Below are 21,762 nucleotides of genomic sequence, written 5' to 3' on the forward strand. Positions count from 1 at the left end.
TTAATCTACTTTGGACTAGTAAAGTTGGCAAACACTTGTACATGTAAAAAGTGGAAATACTCCCATTTTAAAAATCAAACATGGTAGTCTAATTGTTAAATTTAGTATGCAATCAATTACTCCTGTGTTAAACAAAGATACAGTATGTAAATGTATGGTGTTTAGTCACAGATCAGCCATTGAATGTTGGAAAAAGTCAAGTCTAAATGACTTGCTCTCATTGTGTTCTTATGTACTTATCGCTGCAGTGGCGCAGTCAATCTGAAGTTGTAATACCTTTTTTATACCTTTCATTTAAACTAGAGCATGTTGACATAACAGCATGCTTTATGTCAAGCAAATAACTCATCACCCAGAATCAACTCCTAGATTTTCTTTTTCAATATTTGATATGGTTTTGAATTTTAGCGCGAAATGAATTAATTCTTAAATGTGTTATTACCTTGGATAAATGTGTGTTTTGTTGGAAGTAAACAACTGAGAGCTCCAGATGTTGCATTTTCTTAAATGTTTTACTTAGATTACCACATTTTATTTAAACCTTTGATTTTCTTAGTTCCTCTTTTTCCCTGCACAAATATTCCCTGAGGGACTCTTGTCACATTTTAATACTTCAGTAAAGTAATATTATACATTTTGTATTCCCAAGCTAGATGATTTTTAAATTTTAAATGTGTTGTATTGCTGATTGATTATGTGAATAGGCAAGTAAGTATTTGAAGGGCAGGTGATGGTTTATATTTAACAATATAGACTAATTACATTTTGTATTAACTGATTTACAGTTTGTGTCTTGATATGCACAAATGGACTTCCATGGTTGCCTGTGGATCCTGAGGATGTGAAAGACGCTACTTAAGTGTGTTCTTTAATATGTAACTAGTTTGAGAATAACACAAACGAATGAGAAGAAGCCATTTGACCATTTGTGTACTAAATAAATCTTAACAGTATCCGGTGTATTCTTCTGCCAGAAGCTTGGTTTGTGGAGGAAAAAAATAAAACATTTTTGCACATACTTTGCTCTTAAACTACTTCTGCCACCTTTTTTTTAATCCTTTGTATGGCTTTTACAAAACCGCCTACACCATTTTAATGATTTTCTTCTCCATATTTCCATCCCCCATCCCCATAACCTCCCACTGACTTTTTTGGTCTGAAAATGTGGATTAGGGCAGGGAGTGGTTAGTGGTGGTGGGGGAGGGGGGGCAGAGATGGGTCAGGAGAAGAATCTTTTTTTAATTGATTCTCTTTTGTATCTATAACATTAGATTCTTTTGTGTTTGGGAGATTGTGGGTGTTTTCTCAATAACACCAGATCCACTATATAGGCTTGAGGGCAAATTTGCAGCATCCCTGCCATGACGTTGTTAATGGAGTCATATTTGAAAGCTTCAATGAAACATTTGGTTGTATGATAGTTCCTCAAGTATGGTTGGAAGCACAATATATTGTGATAATTAGAAAAAACAGTCCAAAGATTCCACCATGTTTGTGATCTCAACTTCAACTTTGCCACATTTTCTTCTTTTGATTTTGAAATTTCTCATGGATGGTTCACCAGGGGCAACATAGGACCTGTCACTCTTTCTTAATGGGTTAATAAGAAAGAATTGGAGCTATTATCACCACTGAGCACAGATCTAGTCTCAACTGTTGTTCTTGTCCCATTTTATAACAATTGCAAATGGGTGATTGAGCTGTTTTGTTTCCTCTCCATACCCCAAGGACAGCTTAATGCTTGCAGCCTTTGAACTGTCAACTCAGCTGTGATTTCCAAACCCAGTACCGACAGGATTTTTCAATGCATAACTCCAAGAAAAATGCAGAGCGCTGTGCTAGCAATTATACATGGTCTTTTTCAACCTCATCAAAGCCTTTGACCATCAGTTGGGTAGCACTGTGGAAAACCCTCCCCATATTCTGCAGTCTGCAGAAATATATTTCCATCTTGTGCTTGGTCTGCAATCGTAAACAAGCTGTGAAATTAACCATTCTCATCCTCTCTCCGGAGGGACTGAGCAACAAGGAGATGGAGATATTTCTGGTTTGTATAAACTGTTTACCCTAGCTGATTCTATTAACAAGAAAAACCCCATGGCATTCTCAACTTCCAAGGTGATCTATCCTCTTAAAAATAGCATAACCTATTTATCTTCTATAGAGTTTTGAAAATCTGACCTCTCTAACATACAAAGTCATTCAGATGTCTGCCTACTGATTACATTCTGGCTGCTTTCCATTCCAATTTTTTTCCTCTGCAAGGATATTATATTGCTCAAGGACTTGCAGCCTTGATCAAGGTAGCTTGCTTTTGAAGTTTAGTTCAGTCACTTAAAAACATTTATATTGCTTAAATAAGTTAAAACAGAAAATAGTTTGATTTCAGAATTTCCTTGTCAATTCTTCGAAAGAATGCTAGTTTCAAATTCTTGTATGAAGCAAGTAGTAAAATTTGGATCTCCAGTTACCATAGTTATTCCATTGTGCAAGAAGTATCAGTGTGAAATTTCTTATTTGAAAGGCAAAGATTTCCTTACCCCATCTTGTTGCTCTTTATAAACATTAGGCTGGATCAGTATTTTGTTGGTAGTTTGGATTCTTGTAATGTAGAAACATATTAGTTATTTTATGATTTGAATATTGGTATTAATATCTGCAAAGCTGATGTTTAAGTAATTTTTAAATGAATTGAAAAGAATTACTGGAAAATATTTACATTTATGGAGTAATGTTCTTTAAAATGGACCAACCTGCAGCCGAGAGCTAAATGTATGAGGCTGGAGGTTGGAATCCAAGAGACAGTGACCAACAAACTATTACATTTATATAAAATCCAAAAAATTGCTGATGCTGGAAATCGGGATTAGTATAGATGGGTACTTCGTGATTGGCATGGATATGGTGGACTGAAGTACCTGTTTCTTTTCTGTATGACTGAGAAGCAAGGTTGAAGTATTTATGATTTAAGGTGAGAATGATAATTGGCTATTTTTTCTTATTACTTTCCTGTAGAGAGAGAGGGAGCTGGATGAATACTCAACAATCTTTAGCACTGTACACACGAGGAAATGAAACCAAGTGCTGTCTTATGGCCCTGTGATAAATTAACAAAATTGTAGCAGCCTGATTCAGTCTCCATTTTGTTATCATTTGTTCATTTTTTTTTAATATAGTTTCATTCTAAATTCTTGAGTTCTTATGTATAATAGAAATGATCTAGCTAAACTTGGCAGGTTGAAGGTGCAAGGGTGTTATTATAACAAGACACTGGTAGGAGGTGTAATTACAATGTGACAAGATTACGTTTGCCGTTTCCATTATAAATGTGGATAAAAGAATATATAATGGAGGAAGTTGCCAGGAAATGGTTATTGCTGAAAAATTTCTTGCATCTTTTTAAATTATTTCGGGTGCTTTACTTTCCAGAACTAGTTATAGTAATTTTTGGCCCCTTAGAAGTATTTTTATAAATCCTGCAAATGCTCTCATTATAGATTTTTGGGCAAGAATTTGGTATTTGAGATGGAGCAGAAAGAAATCTTCTTTGTACCCTTTCTCTAACTCTTCATTGTCCTTGTTCATAGACACCACCTGCAAACAGATGTATCCTTGACTTAACACTTCTCATGAATTCAATTACATAAGGGAAAATGTCAGTTCCTGTCGTTTGACATGCTGAGCATGATTTTTTTTCCATCCCAGGATGCTGGTGGAGTTTGCAATATTCATACTGCTAGTTCAGCTGACTAGAGAAGTTGGTTCTTCCTTTCACAATAATACAATACGCAGATATGGGAAGGATGTTTTCCCCTCCCTGGAGAATCTCAAACCAGGGTGATAGTCTCAGAATAAGGAACAGGCCACTGAAATGATGAAATTTCTTCATTCAGAAGTGGTGAATACAAATCTATCTATTACAAAAAGGGGGTAGGCCATTCAGCCCCTCGAGCCTACTTTGCCATTTAATAAGATTGTGGGTGATCTGATTCCCGGCTGCCTGCAGTAAGCTTTTCTTCTCCTTGCTATTGTGTATGTATGTACCTCTGCCTTAAAATTGCAAAGGCTCTGCTTTCACTGCCTTTGAAGCAGAGGAGTTCCAAAGACAATACATGCAGGCAATTCCCTCATACTGCTATTGGGTAAGAGAATTCACAAATCACTACCCAAAAAATTAGATACAGAATAAAATTCACTCACCGAATTTATGTGGAAAAACTAAGTAACCATAAAATTTTATTTCAACTGGCATTTCTGGATGCATGTGCAGATTATGCAGCTTCACATTGTGGAAAATCACGACCATTTTCTTGTTTCGTCCTGTTTCGACTAGTTGATTTTTTTTTGTTTGCAAGATGGAACAAAGCTAAGGCAGTGCAGTTGATGTAGTCCACATGGACTTGAGTAAGGCCTTGGACAGTTTCTCATGTGGGACTTTGTCAAAAAGGTTGCAGCCCACCTGTTGCAAATTGGATCCAAAATTGACTTAAAGCCGGCAAACAATGGTATACCCAGGGATCAGTACTGGTTCCCTTACTGGTATATACATGAACGATTTAAATGTGGAATGAAGGAAGTGTGAGTAATAAGTTTGCAGATGACACAAAATGGGTTGTGTTGTTGATAGTGAGGAGGTATAGCACGACAGCAGCACTGAAGTGCTTCATTCTGGGACAGTTGAAAACAGTCTGAGTTTCTTCACAAAATGTGACATTTATGGTGCAATTTAAAAAAAACAAATCTTCACAATGAATAGTTGGCATGCAAACAGGTTGTCATAGCATGATAAGTACAGCATGATATTAATCAGTGATGGGCAAAGCAGTGGCAGATGGAATTTAATCCTGAAGTGTGAGTTGATGCACTTTGGGAGGACTAATAAGGGTAGGAAATATACAGTGAATTGTAGTGCTCTGGCAAGTATTGTGGAAAAGAAAACCTCAATGTATCTTTCCAAGATTCTTGAAGATGGTTGCACAGATAAGACATCAAGAGGTTGAAGGCATAAGGGATGCTTACAGATATGGGTGGAGAAATCCAGAGAACGAGTTTAATCTGGGCAAGTGTGTGGACTTGCACTTTTGGGCGGTCAAACATAAGGAGAAAGTATACAGTTAATGGCAGGAATGTTAACAGCATTGACGTACAGAGGGATCTTTGGGTCCAAGTCCATAACTCTCTGAAAGTGGTCATGCAAGTAGATAGTGTGGTAAAGAAGGCATATGGCACGCTTGCCTTCATTGGTTGGGGCATGAGTATAAGAGTAAGGAAGTCATGTTGCAGCTATATAAAACTTTGGTTAGGCTGTACTTGAAATATAGTATGCAATTCTGGTTGCCCATTGCAAGAAGAATGTGGAGGCTTTAGAAAGGGTACAAAAGAGGTTTACCATGATACTCCAGATGAAGGATCTCAACCAGAAATGTCGACTATCCATTTCCCTTGATAGATGCTGCCTGACCCACTGAGTTCCTCTAGCACCTTTGTGTGTTGCTCCAGATTTCCAGCATCTGCAGCCTCTCTTGCATCTGTGTTTACCAGGATGCTGCCTGGATTAGAGGTATGAACTATTAGGAGAGGTTGGGCAAACATGGGTGTTTTCTCTGGAGTGTTGGAGGCTGAAGGGAGACTTGACAGAAGTTTATAAAATTTGAGAGGCATAGACAGGGAGATGGTCAGAATTCTTTCTCCCAGGGCAGAAATGTCAAATACTCGAGCATATGCATTTAAAGTGAGAGGGCCAAAGTTCAAAGGAGATGTGCAGGACAATTTTTTTTGCACAGTGGTAGCTGCCTGGAAGAGGCTGCCCAGGGCAGTGGTAGAAGCGATATCTGATAGTGGCATTAAAGGGCTTTTTGATAGACACATGAATATGCAGAGAATGGAGGGGTCATGGATCATGTGCAGGCAGAAGAGATTTAGTTTTATTTGGTATCCTGTTTCCCAAAGACATTGTGGGATGAAGGGTCTGTTCCTGTGCTGTACTGTTCTATGTTTTATGTTCTGCTTGTCTTCATTAGCCAAAGCATAGAATAGAAAAGCAAGGAGGTTATAAACATTGGTTTATAATGTTGTACTATAACACTAAGGGATATAAGGATGAGGAGGAAAATAGTGTTAAGAAAGAATATTAGCCATGAACTTGTTGAATGGTGGAGCAGGCTTTGAGGGGCTGAATGGCCTACTCCTCCTATTTCGTATGTCTCTTACAGGCTGGCTGAAGCACTTGTCACGTCAATTAAACATCAGCAGTTCCTGCACAGGTTGCAAGCCTAAGTTTAATGTTTAAGACCTAATGCAGGTGAAAGCCTTGTCAATAGTTTTGTTTAAAATCAAAATGAGTTGACAACTAATTTTACTTCTATCTTTATAGTTGCTCATTTTATTATTGTACTGAAGTTGATGCAGGGACACTCAAGAATTGGCTCCGAATTAATTTGCATTGACCATAAATCTCTGTTAAAATGATGCGGGATTCCTTTCCATATCACTGTGGACGTGGCAGATGTAAAAGGCATGTATGATGTAAATGTTGACGCTGCATTCATTGAGCAGAATTTTGAAGCCAAGCATTTTTTTGATCTCTCTTGATTCCCAGTGACTTTGCTTCGCAAGTATATACAGGGATTTGGGGAGGGATCTCAAATATCCCAGTATTACTTGAAACCTTGTAAGTGGAACTTTAGCTCTAGCTGCTGAATTCTGACTTCTATCAATCCTGTTTGCATGCCAAACTATTCATGATGAAGATTTGTTTTTTAAAAACGTACCAATAAAAATTTGATTACATAAATATTACGTTTTGTGAAGAATTTCAGGCTGTTTTCAACTGTCCCAGAGTGAAACACTTCAGTGCTGCTATTGTAAGTGTGTATACTGTAGGTGTGAGTTAACCAGGGCTCTGGTGAATGAAAAGGCAGCACGGGAACTGGGGTCCGAGTAAGTAGAAAGGAAGTGCAGCAAACATCACTTGGTGAGCCACGTGCCAACCATTGGGATTTCTGAATAGTTGGAGTTTTATTATATTTGCAATAGGAGATGTACCTTTGTCCATAGCTCAGTGCTAAGGGTTCTGTAGGAAGTCATTATTTGCATAATTGTGTATAAATTCTATTCAGATTTTTTAAATTTAAAGTACTGGAGATTGTATTTTTCTTTTATTCCTGCCAAAACACTGCAGCTGAAATTTAACATTGACCATTTTATGACTTTTTTTTTACAAAAAAAAAATTGATTTATTTTTGTGGAGTTTAAAGCAACAGGCCAATTCAGGTTGTCACTAATCAGGTCACTGCACTATGCTGGGTCCTCTCTTGATCTCACTCCTTCCCATCAAAATTATTTCTGTGTACAGCACAGGATAAACAAGGTATTGCCCAATAGGTTCATTGTGCTAGTGGGGAAGTCCCTCAGAGAATGGAAGGGTGCATCACCCCAGGGGGCCACATGAGTGGCAATGGTGCTGTGTACAAAAAAAAGATGTGCAAATACAACTATTCACAGAACCAGCAACAGTGAATGTGATCAGTGAAACTAGGAATTAAAGATTATGCAGTGTTCTTCTTTTGTATATGTTTTTGATTGTGTATAAAGTTGTGCCAACCTATCTTATTGGTGCTTGCAATTCGCCACCTAATTTATTCTATACAATTTCAAAATTGGAATTAGTTTTATCCTCCAGCCATATTTCCATAGTGACCCAAGCATGCCAGTTTTATGACACCTAATATACTTTTTCAAACTAAACATTTATGCCACTGTGAAGGTAAGTGAATATATACCATCATCCTGTCAAATGTGCACAGTAAGAATATTGTATTAAAATTTGCTGCCAATGAGTCAGAGCAAAATACTACTTTCAAACTGATTTTTGTTTCCTTTGGTCGTGGAAATCTGATGCTCTGAGAATTTTGATTTCACATTTTGTTATCACTGAAAACTTAAATATAAGCACACCTCTCATACTCGCTGACCCTTTGTAGTTTGTGTGTCAGTGTGCCATGGTTCTTGAAGGAAACATAATCTTTTTTGACAAAGTAAAAACCAACTGGGGACATGTTCTGGATGTTTCAGTGCCCACTGACTGCTATGTTGATGGCTTTTGAGAGTTTGCTTTGTCCAACTAAATGTTAATTGCAGTTTACTTGATGGAGAATCTCTAGAATTATAATCTCTGTAGGACTGTGCCTTTTAACAACTATGGCCATGGCAGCCTTGGGTCGCATGAAAGAAAAACTTGCAATTTTACATGTCTTTGACATCTTAATAAAACTGCTTATTCTGTTTGGAAGCTCTCCCAACCTTACTTCCTGCAAAGGAAAGAACATAATTTAAAATAGAAAATTCATTGGCATTTCCCTATTTGGATGTTTTGGAGCTATTAAACAGGACTACAGAGGTGCACACTACACCCGCTGTTGGAAGAGGTGTGCAGAGGTGGTGTGGCAAAGAATCTGTCAGAAGAGAATGAGAGAGAGATGACTTGCACCCAAAAACAAAATAATTCTTGTGTTGTGCTTGATTTAAAATCACATTGACTTGAGAATGAGATAAAAGTAGAAACTAACAAATTTGTAATTTCTTCACAGAGAGGAAGTTCAGGAGAATTGTGTTCGTTGGAAGAAAAAATTTATTTTCATCTGCAAGATGAGTGCAAATCCAGCAACTGGTGTACTGGATCCTTGTATTTGCAGAGTATCTGTACGTAAGGCAAGTATCTTGGAAATCAAGACTTTTCCGAGTGAATGTTTATACTGTGAGATAAAATACATTTTCCTTTCTGTTGAACTTATTTTGTGAAAAGGCATTGTTGCACAATGTTCAATGGTGGTGAGTTTCAGTTGACCAAGATAAACTCTGTCGAAAAAGCATTTGTACTCCTGAACCGTTTTCCCATTTTGGTTATTTTGTTCTTTTCTCTTAGAGGATTTTGTTTGACGAACTGTATTTCGTAATCGTCCAGATTTTGATACTGCAGTAATGATGAAGCTAGCAACACTTTCCATTATTATAGAGTAAATCTCATAGCAACTTCTGATACTCTCTTGCTATGAAACTTTCAGCATCATGCAGTTCCTTGATTGGAGTACTCGGCACTGAAATCTGTTTATTGTCATAAACGCCAGTCTTGCCCTAAAAGTGCCTAGAAAAGTTGGGGCTGGAACAATTGGGATTAATTGGGGTCTTTACCGCATAATGTGCGGAGTCTCAAAAAAAAATTAATGCTCCAGATTTCTGTCTTTTTCAATGTTAATGTTCATATTTTTATCTCTCTTGCTCCTATGTGTGTCTCCCATTCTTTATTTCATTTCCTTTACAACAAATTAAATGTAATTTATATACTTTTTTTAAACTTCCTAATTTGTAGTCAGAATCAGTGAAGATTCTTCAGTCTGGCTCATTACTGAACCTTTTTACTGTCACTGATTCATTGGCTTGGCAGTTTCTATGATAAGCATAGCACTGCATTAGATGTTTGATTTGTAGTTATCTTCACTCACCAGTCCTCTGTGTCTGGGCAACTGTATGCCAGGTGAGTGTTGAGAGACACTCGTTCACCACAGTGAGGGAACAGAGAAAATGGAGTGCAAGTACTGAGATAGATTTAAGTTTCTAGAGAATGGATTATTTCACTCATTTAATTTTCTAACTACACAGTTTAATACTGTTCTCTAACTTTTTCAAAACATTTTTCTTATCAGTAAATCACGTTAAAATAGTGAATTTTCTGTAGTAATACTTTTAATGCTCATCTCAAAGAAAAATCTAATATTGCAGAATTCTTAATATGTAAATTGAGCTTGACATCCAATTGGATGTTTTGCACTGTACATTTCAGATGCAGGTTTTGTGCCTGGCTTTGAAATTGTCATTATACATTCATGATTTGGCTCCTCTTGATATTTTTATTTTACTTGCTGTTCTTAAAGTTTTGCCTCTAATGTACAAGCTGGTTACAGATCTTAACTGTTAAATTCCGTAATCTAAATGACATTTTCATCTTCATATTGTCCTTTTCCGGTCAAAACCTTGTTTGGAAATGTATACCAACTTTTTCTTGTTTCGTGTTAGAATAAGCAAGACATTTTTTAGAGCTCTTTTAAATACTTAACACTACACTAGTAAGCTTTCATATGTCCATTCTGTCCATGAATAAAGGTAAAAATAGAGGTATAAAAATTGAGTAATAATCTTTCCCATTTTGTTGCAGGAACTGAAAGGTGGAAAGGCGTTTTCTAAGGTAATATTATATACCTCCTGCAAATAATGGCAATGCAAGCCGTAGACTGAGAGCATGATGTAAAGTTCAGGAGTTCATTTGGTCAGGTTGTTGGCACTATACAATATTCAGATCAGTTTGAAGTAAAATATGCATTTGTTGGGAAACCACTTTGCTTAGGGCATCAGTTTCACAAGCCTGCTCCCACTTTATTTGTTTTAAACCCAAAATTTATTTTCCCAAATCAATTGAAAATGCTACTTTCACACCAGAGACCATTGTTTCAGGTAGTACAATTCTTGCTTTATAGATTTATATTGACATTCCTCACTTAATTTTTTTTAAATATCGAATGTGTTCACTTAATCCCCCTTTCTTTTTGTAGGATCCAACTATGTGCAAAATGTCATGCTTGCATTCCCAGTAACTGACCCACATCAACTCTATGCTCTGTTTTTGAGGAATATGGTAAACTTTATTAATAATGCAACACCTTCTTTCACTTCCTCACCAGATTTATTGTGAGATTGGTAAATGCAGTAGATCAGGAAAAGTAGGCAGGCGTAGTGTCACCTCCACGTGTGCCAAGATTTCCAAGTGCTCCTAGTAGTTTGCTCCCTTTCATCGCTTACTGGAAAAAAAATTGTTCTTCACAAAAATATATGGTAATCCAATTAAAATAATGTTCCCCAGTAATACTAAATCACTTCCCTTTGTTCCTGAAAGGGATAAATTGAATTGTCCTTTGATGTTGTCTTCAACATTGAAATAAATTTTTCTAGTAGTCAACAATGCTGCCGGTTACAGTTGCTATGGTGAGGCTGCAAGATAGCAGTTGATACGAATGCACATTTTACTTTGAGCATGACCTCAACTGGTTATTGGACATGCACCAAGTTTGTCACAGTATTTTTAAGGCTCATGTTGCTACAAATAGTGAATAGTCATCTTGAGACAAGTGTTATCTCGGCAGTAAAGCAAATAATAAATGCTCATCTTGAGAATCTCTTCCTAGGCAGTAATTGAGGAAACATTTTTTTTCAATTGTGTTTGAACAATAATATAAGGGTGTAGTGTGCTTTCATGTTAATTAAGCTAACTAGCAGGGCTAGTTACTGTGTCTAAGGGAGAGGTTTCTATGATGCATAATATTTTTAAACTGTTTCCATGTAGAGCAAGCATTTTAAATTTAATATCGCATTTCAAGAGATTCAATGGTTGAATATTCTGTGTCAATCTGGATTTTGTTTCAAATAACCTGAGATTTTAATACTCTTGTTGGATTTATTTCCCTCTTCTGGAATGCATCTTTCTGCCACTTATCTAGAAAAAAAGTGTGCACATACACAATTCTATTTTCTGCTGTTCTTCCTGCTCTGGCTTTCAGGGTCATCTGGTCCGGAACACTGACTGCTTCATGTTACTAATTGCTTGAATGAATTTTTCTTCTCCCAGATACTGGGTACTAAGGAATTCACTGCATCTGGTATCATGGTTCTAAAATTGGCAGAATTGGGGTGGCGGAGGAGTGGTCAATAAACTTGTATGTGCACCAAAGCAAGAAACTAAAGTAGGAATTGCATGCTTGGACTCTGATATTTTGCGCAGGAGCTGCTGACTTAATTTCATTGACAGAGTTTTGGCTCAAGTACCAGATGGTGAATCTAAATATCAGTTTGTCCTCTAAAGATCGGACAGTAGAAGGTGTTTCGTTCAGCGAATAGCTCAAAAAAATATAAATACAGAATATTTTTGGTAAAGGGAGACTTTTTTTGTTTTATATCTTTTTATCTAGGAACAAGGGCTCGATGTTGTTTCACCATAAATTATGATAGAATGAATATCTTTAGAGAATTTTTTTCGTCAATCGTTTTCCCTATCCTTGCCCTGCCACCCAGACCATTTTAGAGCACATTCTTTTCCCCTCCACTTCATTCCTAGTTACCTTTAGTTCCCAATGATTCATTTTGCTACCTTCTGTTAATCAGATTCATGTTTCCAGGACTTTGCACTGCTTTCGAGATTAAACAATGCAAAGCATTGCTGGAGGTCCTTTCAGTTTATTTGTCTCCATCTCTGGAAATCAGCTTGCCTGACATTTCAACTGTAAATGATCAAGCTCCATGTACATGTGTATTTTTTTCAGCATATTTTTGTCTTCAACCTCAAAATAATTTGCCAAAGGTACAAGTTCTTCTGGCATTTGCTTGCCATTGAAAGTCTTCTGACATAAGTCCCACATATTTCCCTTGAACGACGAGAGGCTTCCAAGCTTCTCCAGTCTAAGAAGAGAGTAATAGTGCCGTATGCAGAGATGGCAATCCTCTCTTTAGAAACTCCATTAAGAGTTGACATTTCAGAGATCTTTGCATATATCTAAATATTGACAAATGTATTATGGCAAAACCAAAACTTATAGTTCTTGTCCTGGTTTTCCAAGTACCTCTGTCCAACTGCAATTACTGGACAAGCATCTGTTAGAAGGAGCAGGAGGGTGTATAGATGTTCTGCAGTTGATAAATGCTAAAATCTTATGCTAGTTTAAAAAAAATCTGTTAAACTTAAGTAGTTCCTTTCATCATGAATCCAGAGGAAGTTTAATTTGCAGTATTTACTGCTCTCCTATAATGGGTTCAGGAAAGATTCAGACAATAAGTCTGAAACTACCACCTCCTAAAGTATTGCATAGTCTAAACTCATTATTTAATCAGCAGTGTTAACAACTATATTCATTTAAACTCCTATGGCAAGCCCCTGCATGTAGATATGCAGTAGCCCATTAAAATGCATTGTGCTGCCTTCGGACATTTTGCAGATGGTGAAGCTTTTAAAAGTTAATGAAAGCTGAATCTCTTCTGATTACTTGAAGTACATTACATAGAAATATAACACCTGCATTTATTATCTGCATCTATATAACATGACCAAGAATTTCCAGTGTTGTGCAACTTGGTCAAAAAGCCAGCACCACAATATTTCTGCCTTGTTGCATTGAGGTCCAAGGACATTTACGGAAATTTATATTTTTGAATATATTATTTTCTTTTTAAGTAAAGTTCTGCTATTCGTACTTGCTGTAATGACTGCAGCAGAGTACTATGATGCCCCTCACACCAGAATGGAAGTTTATTAAAGAAATAATCTGGGTTGGTCATGTGACTGTTACATAAAATTAACCTTTTTTCATTGGTTTAGAAGGCTGTATCTATTGTTTGTGTCTATTTAATGTCAGATAGCTGGAAAAGTAGAATGCTGTATAGAAAGCACAATGTGATCTTGTGTATATGGTGGGGTAGGAAAAAGAATGGTGAACATGCATATGGATGAATTGGGAGCAGGGGTAGGCCACTCAAGCCTATCCTGCCAATTCATAAGATTGCAGATGATCTGATTGTAAGCAACATTACCCCATTTTCCTCTCCCACGAAACCTTTCACTCCCTTGCTCATCAAATATCTATTTACCTCTGCAATACAGATATTTTAAAAACTCTGTTTCCACCTCCCCTTTTTTTTGAGGCAGATTGTTCCAAAGACTTGCAACACCCTCTGGAAAAAATAAAATTCACCTTGTCTCGGTCTTAAATGAGCAATCCTTTTTTTTAAAACAGTGACCCCCAGTTCTAGAATCTTCCACAGGAGGAAACATCATCTCCACATCCACTTTGTCAAGATCCCTCAAAATCTTGTATTTCAATCACCCACTTCTCACTCTTCTAAATTCCAGCCAGTTAATACCTAGCCTATCCAATCTTTCTTCATAAAACAAAATGCCCATTCCAAATATTAGTGGTAAATCTTCTCTGAACTGTTTCCAAGGGTTTGTATCCTTCTTCAAATAAGGGGACTAATATTATATGCAGTAGTCCACATATGGTCTTTCCAGTGCCCTATATAACTGAAGCATAAGCCCCTCCCCCCCCCCAACTTTTCTACTGCATTCCCCCAACAATAAGTTATAACATTCTCTATTTGCTTTAATTGATTAGCAACTGGATAAGAACAGATCAATAATGGTGATTTGTTTGAACCACAGAAGTAGTTTACTGTTAGTCATCACTATGTAGATCAATACAACTATAAATGATGTCTACGGATACACGTTTGAACTCCGTGCTTATCTCTCCAACCTAAAGGCAGTAAGTCATGCTGACTTCATATGCTACCTTAACAGCCTTAAAGATGATTTTTTTTTGGAAATCCACAGTTTTGTTTTTCTGTTGCAATACCAAGCTAATTTACTTGACTTTATTGTACTGGACACTACTTGCCACTTTAACCATGGCAGGGGCATCCTCACTGAAAGCATTTTGGTATTATTTTCATTAGGATACTTTTCTAAATATTTTGTAAAGCCTGATTTAGACTTTCTCAAATATATCGTGATAGCTTTTCATCATCATCCTTTCATGGGTTTAATTTTGAGTTCATTGGATAAATTTAGTGTGTCATTTCTCTCAGGGTGGTGATTTAGTGCAATGGATGAAGTAGCAGTTATGGCTCTTTACCACCATATCCAAAACTACCATATCCACAAGACAGAGTTTGCAGATATACAAAACTGTGGAGTTTTTGGAAAAAAATCCCACTATAACCATTATAATCCTCCTTGATAAGTATTTTGAACTTTATGAACAAATGTCTGATTTTTGTATTTGGCCTGACCTTGTATCTTACAAAGTGGACCAGCCTTAAAGTCTGAATTTTCAAATGAAAAGTACACCTGTGTTTTAAGTTTACATTTAATTGTTAAAAGTGATTACATATTTGTTTTCACTGTTGCTTGCCCGAATCAACACGTGCAGTGCATTTTGTTGGTTAATCATTACCACTACGTAAGCATTGTTTCACTGTACTTCCTGGGAAGGTCATGCATGTTTGTGGAGACATCTGGTCAAGCAGTTTTCCTGCCGATGGAAACTTCTTGTTGTGGAATGGAAAAATGAAGCTTAGAATTAAGAACTTGAATAATAAGCCTATTGTATGTGAGACCGCCTCCAGTAATGGTAGTAGTAAACATGATATTTTGGAAAGAGTAAGGAATTCTTAAGTTTATGGTGTAATAATATGGGGATAAATTACTTCTGATTTCATTAGGTTTTGTTGTCCACAAGATCTGGTCAGGGTTACCATGATAATCCTTTCTTTTATTTCCATCTACCAGCTTGGGTTCGCTGATCTCAATCTAGCGGAGTTTGCAGGGTCGGGCTCCACTGCACGCTGCTGTTTATTAGAGGGTTATGACACAAAGAATATGCGGCAGGACAACTCCATCCTTAAGGTACAGTTGGTGATAGAGGACATTTAACATCTAAAATAGTTTTTTTTAAAAAACACATTGAAATGTTTAAACCAAAGCCTTAGCTGCTGCAAGTGAATATTCAAGATAATTCAGTTTCTTATGAAATCAATGAACATGCTCTGCCTTGCCCAATTTTCAGCCTGAACACCTTGCTCCCACCACACTCCTCTTTTCCTGTTTTTTTTAACCACCCTACCACCACCACCACCACCACCACCCCCCCACCCTCCATAGCCTTTGATTCCCTTAGCAATCTTAGTATTGATCTTGGCCTTGAATATATTAGATGACCACTATAGTTCAAGGGACTATGGATGCCCAAAGATCTGCAACCTTCTGAATGGGGAGGATAATACATGACAGACCATTCTTCCTGAGACTAAAGCCCCTAGTTCTGGACTACAGCCAGAGGAAATGGCAGATTAGCATTTACCTTGCTGCCTGAGAATTATGTATGTTTCAATCAGATCACCTCTCATTCTTCTAAACTCCAGTAGCATAAGAAGGAAAAAAAAGACTTGTATTTATATAACACTTTTCACATCCATTTCAGCCAACTAAGTAGTTTTAAAGCAGAGGCACTTCTGTAATGGAGAAATACATAGGCCTATCTTGTTTGTACACTCTGTCCTCAAAGGGCAAACTCCTCTTCCCAGGAATAAATCAGGCGAATCTAAATTGCATTGCTCCAAGGTGATATATTCTTCCTTGGGTAAGGAGATCACAAATGTGCAAGGTAATCTGATGTAGTCATGGAAAAGCCTGAATTCCCTTCCTTTGGTACTCTAACCTCCTTGAGGGGGGAGAGAGAGAAAGGGGTAGCATATGTGTTGTACCTGCATACTAACTTGTAGCATTTCGGGTATCTGCACTCCCTGAGCCTGCTGAGCAGATGGTCTGCTGTGTGGACTCTACAGTGAAGAACCTCTGAAGAAATATTGCACCGGTCGACAGTAAATCACTGTACCACCAGCAAAAAATAAACAACATGCCCCTAAGCTTGCAAGACACTTGGTTAGCAAGTGATTCCTAGAGGGACACTAGTTAGCTGCAGTTTGTGTGTCAGCTTGTTCTGGATTTCTGCACCTGTAATAGTACTGAGTTCCATAACATACTGGGCTGAATAATCAGATTCACTTTGTATCCATTCCCACAGCTTTATGACAGGCACAGCTGGAACACCTGCCATGGTCTCATTCATTTGAATGGGATTGCCAACCTTCACTAAAAGAATATTTTTGTAGCTAATTAAAGCATTAAAGCTAATTAAAATACATTTACAACATTGAATGCAATTCTGAATAAATTTATGAAATTTTAAGTTAATTTTTTTTATTAACTTTTCTAATTATTTGGATGTTTTTCTGTTGTATCTAAATATTTTTTGATTGTATGTATTTGGAAACAATGCAAAGGACAGACAGCACAAGCCATCAGGGTAGTCTGCGGCCTTAGTTTGTGCTGACTGTGGTCCAGACACTGCATACAAACCCCTCTGCCTTGTTTAGCAGCCACAGCAGTACAAACCAGCAGGACATTGGAAGCCACGCTGCCACAAATAAAAATCCGACACTGACCATCCAGGAGAGTTGAACATAAGATGCGGATTGGGTCCAGGTAATCAATCCACTTTCAAAATAATGTTGAGCTGGAAGTAATTATAAGGCTGTGAACTTGTGTGGGGTTTTGATGACTTGATCCGTGGATTAAATTGCTGCTTCCTAAACAGTCAAGGTATCTCAGGGCTACAAGTGAATACGTTTATTTTAATAGAAACCCTTTCCTTGTTTCTTACACAAGCTGTTTTTCTTTGCAGGTCACTATAGGTATGCAGCTGTTATCAGGAGATCCATGCTTCAAAACGTTAAGTGTTCAATACCTATGTTAGTTTGTGAATTCAATACAGATGTGGCTTGATTCACACAACAAAAAAAAGCTGACCTGTATTTTTCAGATGTTATAGTTTAAGGACAATTATTGTCCCTCAGTTTTTATTTTCTCCTTTAAAAATGTAATTCACTGCCACAGTTCAACGTCTGCGATGTGGTACTTAATTTGGCTTAGTCTAATGTTCTCTAAAGCTGTTTATATATTGACGCTGGGCTACCAGCAGAGTAATGGTCTATGAAGACCCAAGCCAAACCTCACTTTTTTCATTTTGTTTTTAATGAATCAGCAATTGATTGGAGAGCAGTAGAAATATACTTGCCCTTTGACACTGTCCTGGCACACACGTCCAGATCCTAGCTGTTATGTGTGACATTGGCACAGATTGAAAATGGGAAACCAGGGCATATGTCCTCTAATATAGAATTCAAAATAGGTATGAATAATGGTTTAATAGTGTTAGAGTCTTTGTAAAGTAGCGTGCTTTCCAAACTTAAGTATGGTAACTTAAAACGCCCACACTGAAGAATTGTTTAACTTGAGAGTTTGACCAACTCCCCCTTCAAATAGAAATCGTATTAGTAACATGACTGAAAATAGGATTCTCAGTTGCACTATCAGTAGTTTGTGATGTTAGGCAAGCAATTGTCTGAAGAGTTGTAGCAAAAGTTGGTAAAATGTTTACAAGTGAACTGAGAGTAACTTGTGCCAATCTTACATGGGGTTGTGAATTCTGTAGTCTCTGGAAGGTCTCAGTGACCTGCCTCTCTCTGATTTGGATGATCTCCAGATAGACTACTTTTCCTTCAAGGGTTACTGTCTCACTAGCAGATTAACAGTAGGAGTAACAGGTTTTTTTGGGGATTGCATTATGTGGACAGAAAAATTTAAATAGTGCATTTTTGCAATCTGGATGCTGCTAATTAGGTTTTAATCTGGTGCATGGGACTGGGATTCAAGTTCTTAGATCATTGGGATCTCTGCTGAGGTAAGGGTGCAGTAAAGAGAGGGGTTGCACCTGACTGGAGGGGGACCAATATCATAGCTGGGAGATTTGCTAGTGCTACTTGGGGGGAAACTAGAGTGGCAGGGGGGTGGGACTCTGAGCAGTAGAGTGGTTGATGAGAAATCGAGGGATAATATTGTAGCCAATGAGAGCAAGTTTAGTCATCAGGACAAACAGAAGCATAGTTAAGGGAGAGGAAAGACCATTGGTTTAAACTGCATTTATTTCAATTCATGAGGCTTAACAGGTAAGGTGGATGAACTCAGCATGGATTGGCTCTGGGGACTGGGATATCATAGCCATAACAGAAACATGACTGAGGGAAGGGCAGGACTGGCAGCTCACTGTTCCAGGATACGGATGCTACAGGTGTGACAGAGGAGGGGGAGTTGTCACCTCTGAAAGAGGACATAACGACGGTCCTTAAAGAGGATATTCTTGGGGGCTCATCCAGTGAGGCCATATTGGTGGAACATAGAAACAAGAAAGGGATGGTCACTCTGGATTGTATTATTGGCCCCCAGTAGTCAGCAGGAATTGGAGGAGCAGATGTGTAGAGAGAGTGCAGCAAGTTGTAAACATAATAGGGTCGTATTAGTGAGAGATTTTAACTTTCCTAATATTGACTGGACCAACCACGGTGTAAAAGGCTTGGATGGAGTGGAATTTGTGAAATGTGTCCAAGAAAGCTCCCTTTATCAATATATAGAGGGGCCTAGTAGAGAGGATGCAATACTGGATGACCTCCTGGGGAATGAAGTAGGGCAAGTGGTGGAACTGTCTGTTAGCAAGCATTTTGGGTCCAGTGACCATAATTAGAACATAGAACAGTACAGCACATGAACAGACCCTTCAGCCCACAATGTCATACCAAACTAATTAAATTTGTAATCAAATGCACAACTAAACTGATCTCTTCTGCCTACTCAATGTGCATATCACTCCATTTCCTGCACATTTATGTGCCTATCTAAGAGCCTCTTGAACACTTCTATCATATTTGCCTTCACCACCACCCCTGGCAGTGCATTCCAGGCACCCACCACTATATTTTAAAATAAATTGCCCCGCATATCTCCTCTGAACTTGCCCCCTCTCACCTTAAATGCATGCCCTCTGGTATTAGACATTTCAACCCTGGAAAAGGGATACCGGCTGTCTACTCTATCTATGCCTCTCATAATCTTGTAAACCTCTATCAGATCTACCTTCAGCCTCTGCCACTCCAGAGAAAACAACCCAAGTTTGTCCAACCTCTCCTTGTAGCACATGCCCTCTAATCCAGGCAGCATCCTAGTAAACCTCTTCTGCATCCTCTCCAAAGCCTCCACATCCTTCCTGTAACGGGGTGACCAGAACTGAATGCAATTAGCTCAATCCATCAGAGTGACCATCCCCTTCTTGTTTTTAATTTCCACCCATATGGCCTCACTGGATGATCCCCCAAGAATATCCTCTCTAAGGACCTTTTATGTCCTCTTTCATCAAGGAGGCAACTCCCCCTCCTTTCTTACCTGTACCTCTTTCGTGCCGGTAGCATCTGTATCCTGGAACATTGAGCTGATCACACAGTTCTATTAGTTTTAAAATAGTTACGATTCACAGGTTAGGGTCCTAAGCTGGGCCAGAACAAATTTTGGAGCCATGAGGTGGGATCTTGCAGAGGTTGTTTGGGCGAGATTGTTTGCAGGGAAAGGAGTGTCTGCCAAGTGGGAGGCTTTTAAAAGTGTGAAATCAAGAGTTCAGGGCCTGCATGTTCCTGTTAGGGTGAAGGGCAAGGCTGGCAAGTTTCAGAAGCCCTGGTTGACACGAGATACTGAGGCTTTGGTTAAGAAAAAGAGGGAGGCATACACTGTGCATAAGCAGTTGGAACTAGTGAATCTCTTGATGACTACAAGACGTGTTAGGAATGCACTTGAGAGAAGTTAAGAGGGTAAAAAGATGATATAAGTGGGATCTGGCAGCAAGGTGAGGCAAAATCCCATGAGATTCTGTAGGTATATTAAGAGTAAAAAGGTGACTGGGGAGGGAATAGGTCCCCTTAAAAGTCAGCATGGCCATGGTGTGTGGAACCAAATGAAATGGGAGAGATTTTTAATGAATATTTCACTTCAGTTTTTACTGTGGAGAAAGTAATGGAAGCTATAGAAATGAGTAACGTCTTGGACCACAATCGAATTAGCAGGGAGGAGGTATTGGAGGCCTTAAAGTGTATTAAGGGTGGATAAATCCCCAGGGACTGACCTCGTACATTCTCAGACCTTGTGGAAGCCCCTTGCAGAGATTTTTGCTTCGTCTCCGGCCACAGGTGAAGTTCTGGAGGACTGGAGAGTGGCTTTATTTATATAAATTATTTGGATGTGAATGTACAAGGCATGGTTAGTAAGTTTGTGGATGATACTTAAATAGGTGGTGTTGTAGACAGTGTAGAATGTTATGAAAAATTACAGGGGTATCTAGATCAGCTTGGTATGTGGGCTGAGGATTGGCAGGTGGCTTTCAATCCAAATAAATTTGAGCTGTTGCATTTTGGGAGATTAAACCAAGGTAGGGCTTGTTCAGTGAATGATAGGTCCCTGGGGAGTGTTATGGAACAGAGGACCAAGGAGTTGATGTGCATAGTTTGCTGAAAGTCGCGTCACAGGTAGATAGGGTGATGAAGAAGTTGTTTGGCATGTTGGCCTTCATCAGTCAGAGCACTAAGTATAGGAGATGGGAAGTTATGTTGCAGTTATACAAGATGTTGGTGAGGCTGCACTTGGAGTATTGTGTACAGTTTTGGTCATAGGAAAGATGTTATTAAACTAGAAAGAGTGCAGAAAAGATTTATCAGGATGTTGCCTGGACTCGGGGGGGGGGGGGGGCCTGAATTGCAAGGAGCGATTGTGTACACTAGGACTTTATTTCCTGGAACGTAGGAGATTGAGGGTGACCTGATAAAGGTATATAAGATCATGAGGCACATAGACAGGGTGAAAGCACCATGGTCTATTTTTCCCCCCCCCCCAGGGAGAGGGTGCTAAAAACAAGAGGGATTAGGTTTAAGATCAGAGGCAAGAGATTTAAAAGGGACATCAAGGACAGCTCCTTCATGAAAAGGGTGGTGCATGTTTGGAATGAGTTGCCAGAAATGGCACATGAGCAACATTTAAAAGCCATCTAGACAAGAACATGGATAGGAGAGGTTTGGAAAACTATGGGCCAAATGCAGGCAGATGGGACTAGCTTGCTGAGCAACACAGCATGGACGAGTTGCGCTGAAGGGCCTGTTTCCATGCTGTATGAGTCTGACTATGACTCTATAACACTCCTGCCTAGGGAATTTTCTTTTATTGATTTACTTGCTTTC

At 38.4% G+C, this 21,762-nt stretch overlaps 1 protein-coding gene across 2 annotated transcripts in view; it reads left to right on the forward strand.

The window, feature by feature from the left end:
* The window catches only part of LOC127582005 (protein FAM102A-like), a 92,709-nt gene that overhangs the window by 43,469 nt on the left and 27,478 nt on the right, over positions 1-21,762 (forward strand). For both annotated transcript variants that reach the window (XM_052036912.1, XM_052036913.1), the window contains exons 2-5: positions 8,589-8,709; positions 10,211-10,240; positions 15,383-15,499; positions 17,337-17,383. In XM_052036912.1, coding sequence (XP_051892872.1) covers positions 8,589-8,709; positions 10,211-10,240; positions 15,383-15,499; positions 17,337-17,383 — 315 coding nt within the window. The remainder of the gene's footprint in view (positions 1-8,588; positions 8,710-10,210; positions 10,241-15,382; positions 15,500-17,336; positions 17,384-21,762) is intronic.

This window comes from Pristis pectinata, chromosome 23 (genome assembly GCF_009764475.1).
Source record: "Pristis pectinata isolate sPriPec2 chromosome 23, sPriPec2.1.pri, whole genome shotgun sequence".
Taxonomy (NCBI): domain Eukaryota; kingdom Metazoa; phylum Chordata; class Chondrichthyes; order Rhinopristiformes; family Pristidae; genus Pristis; species Pristis pectinata.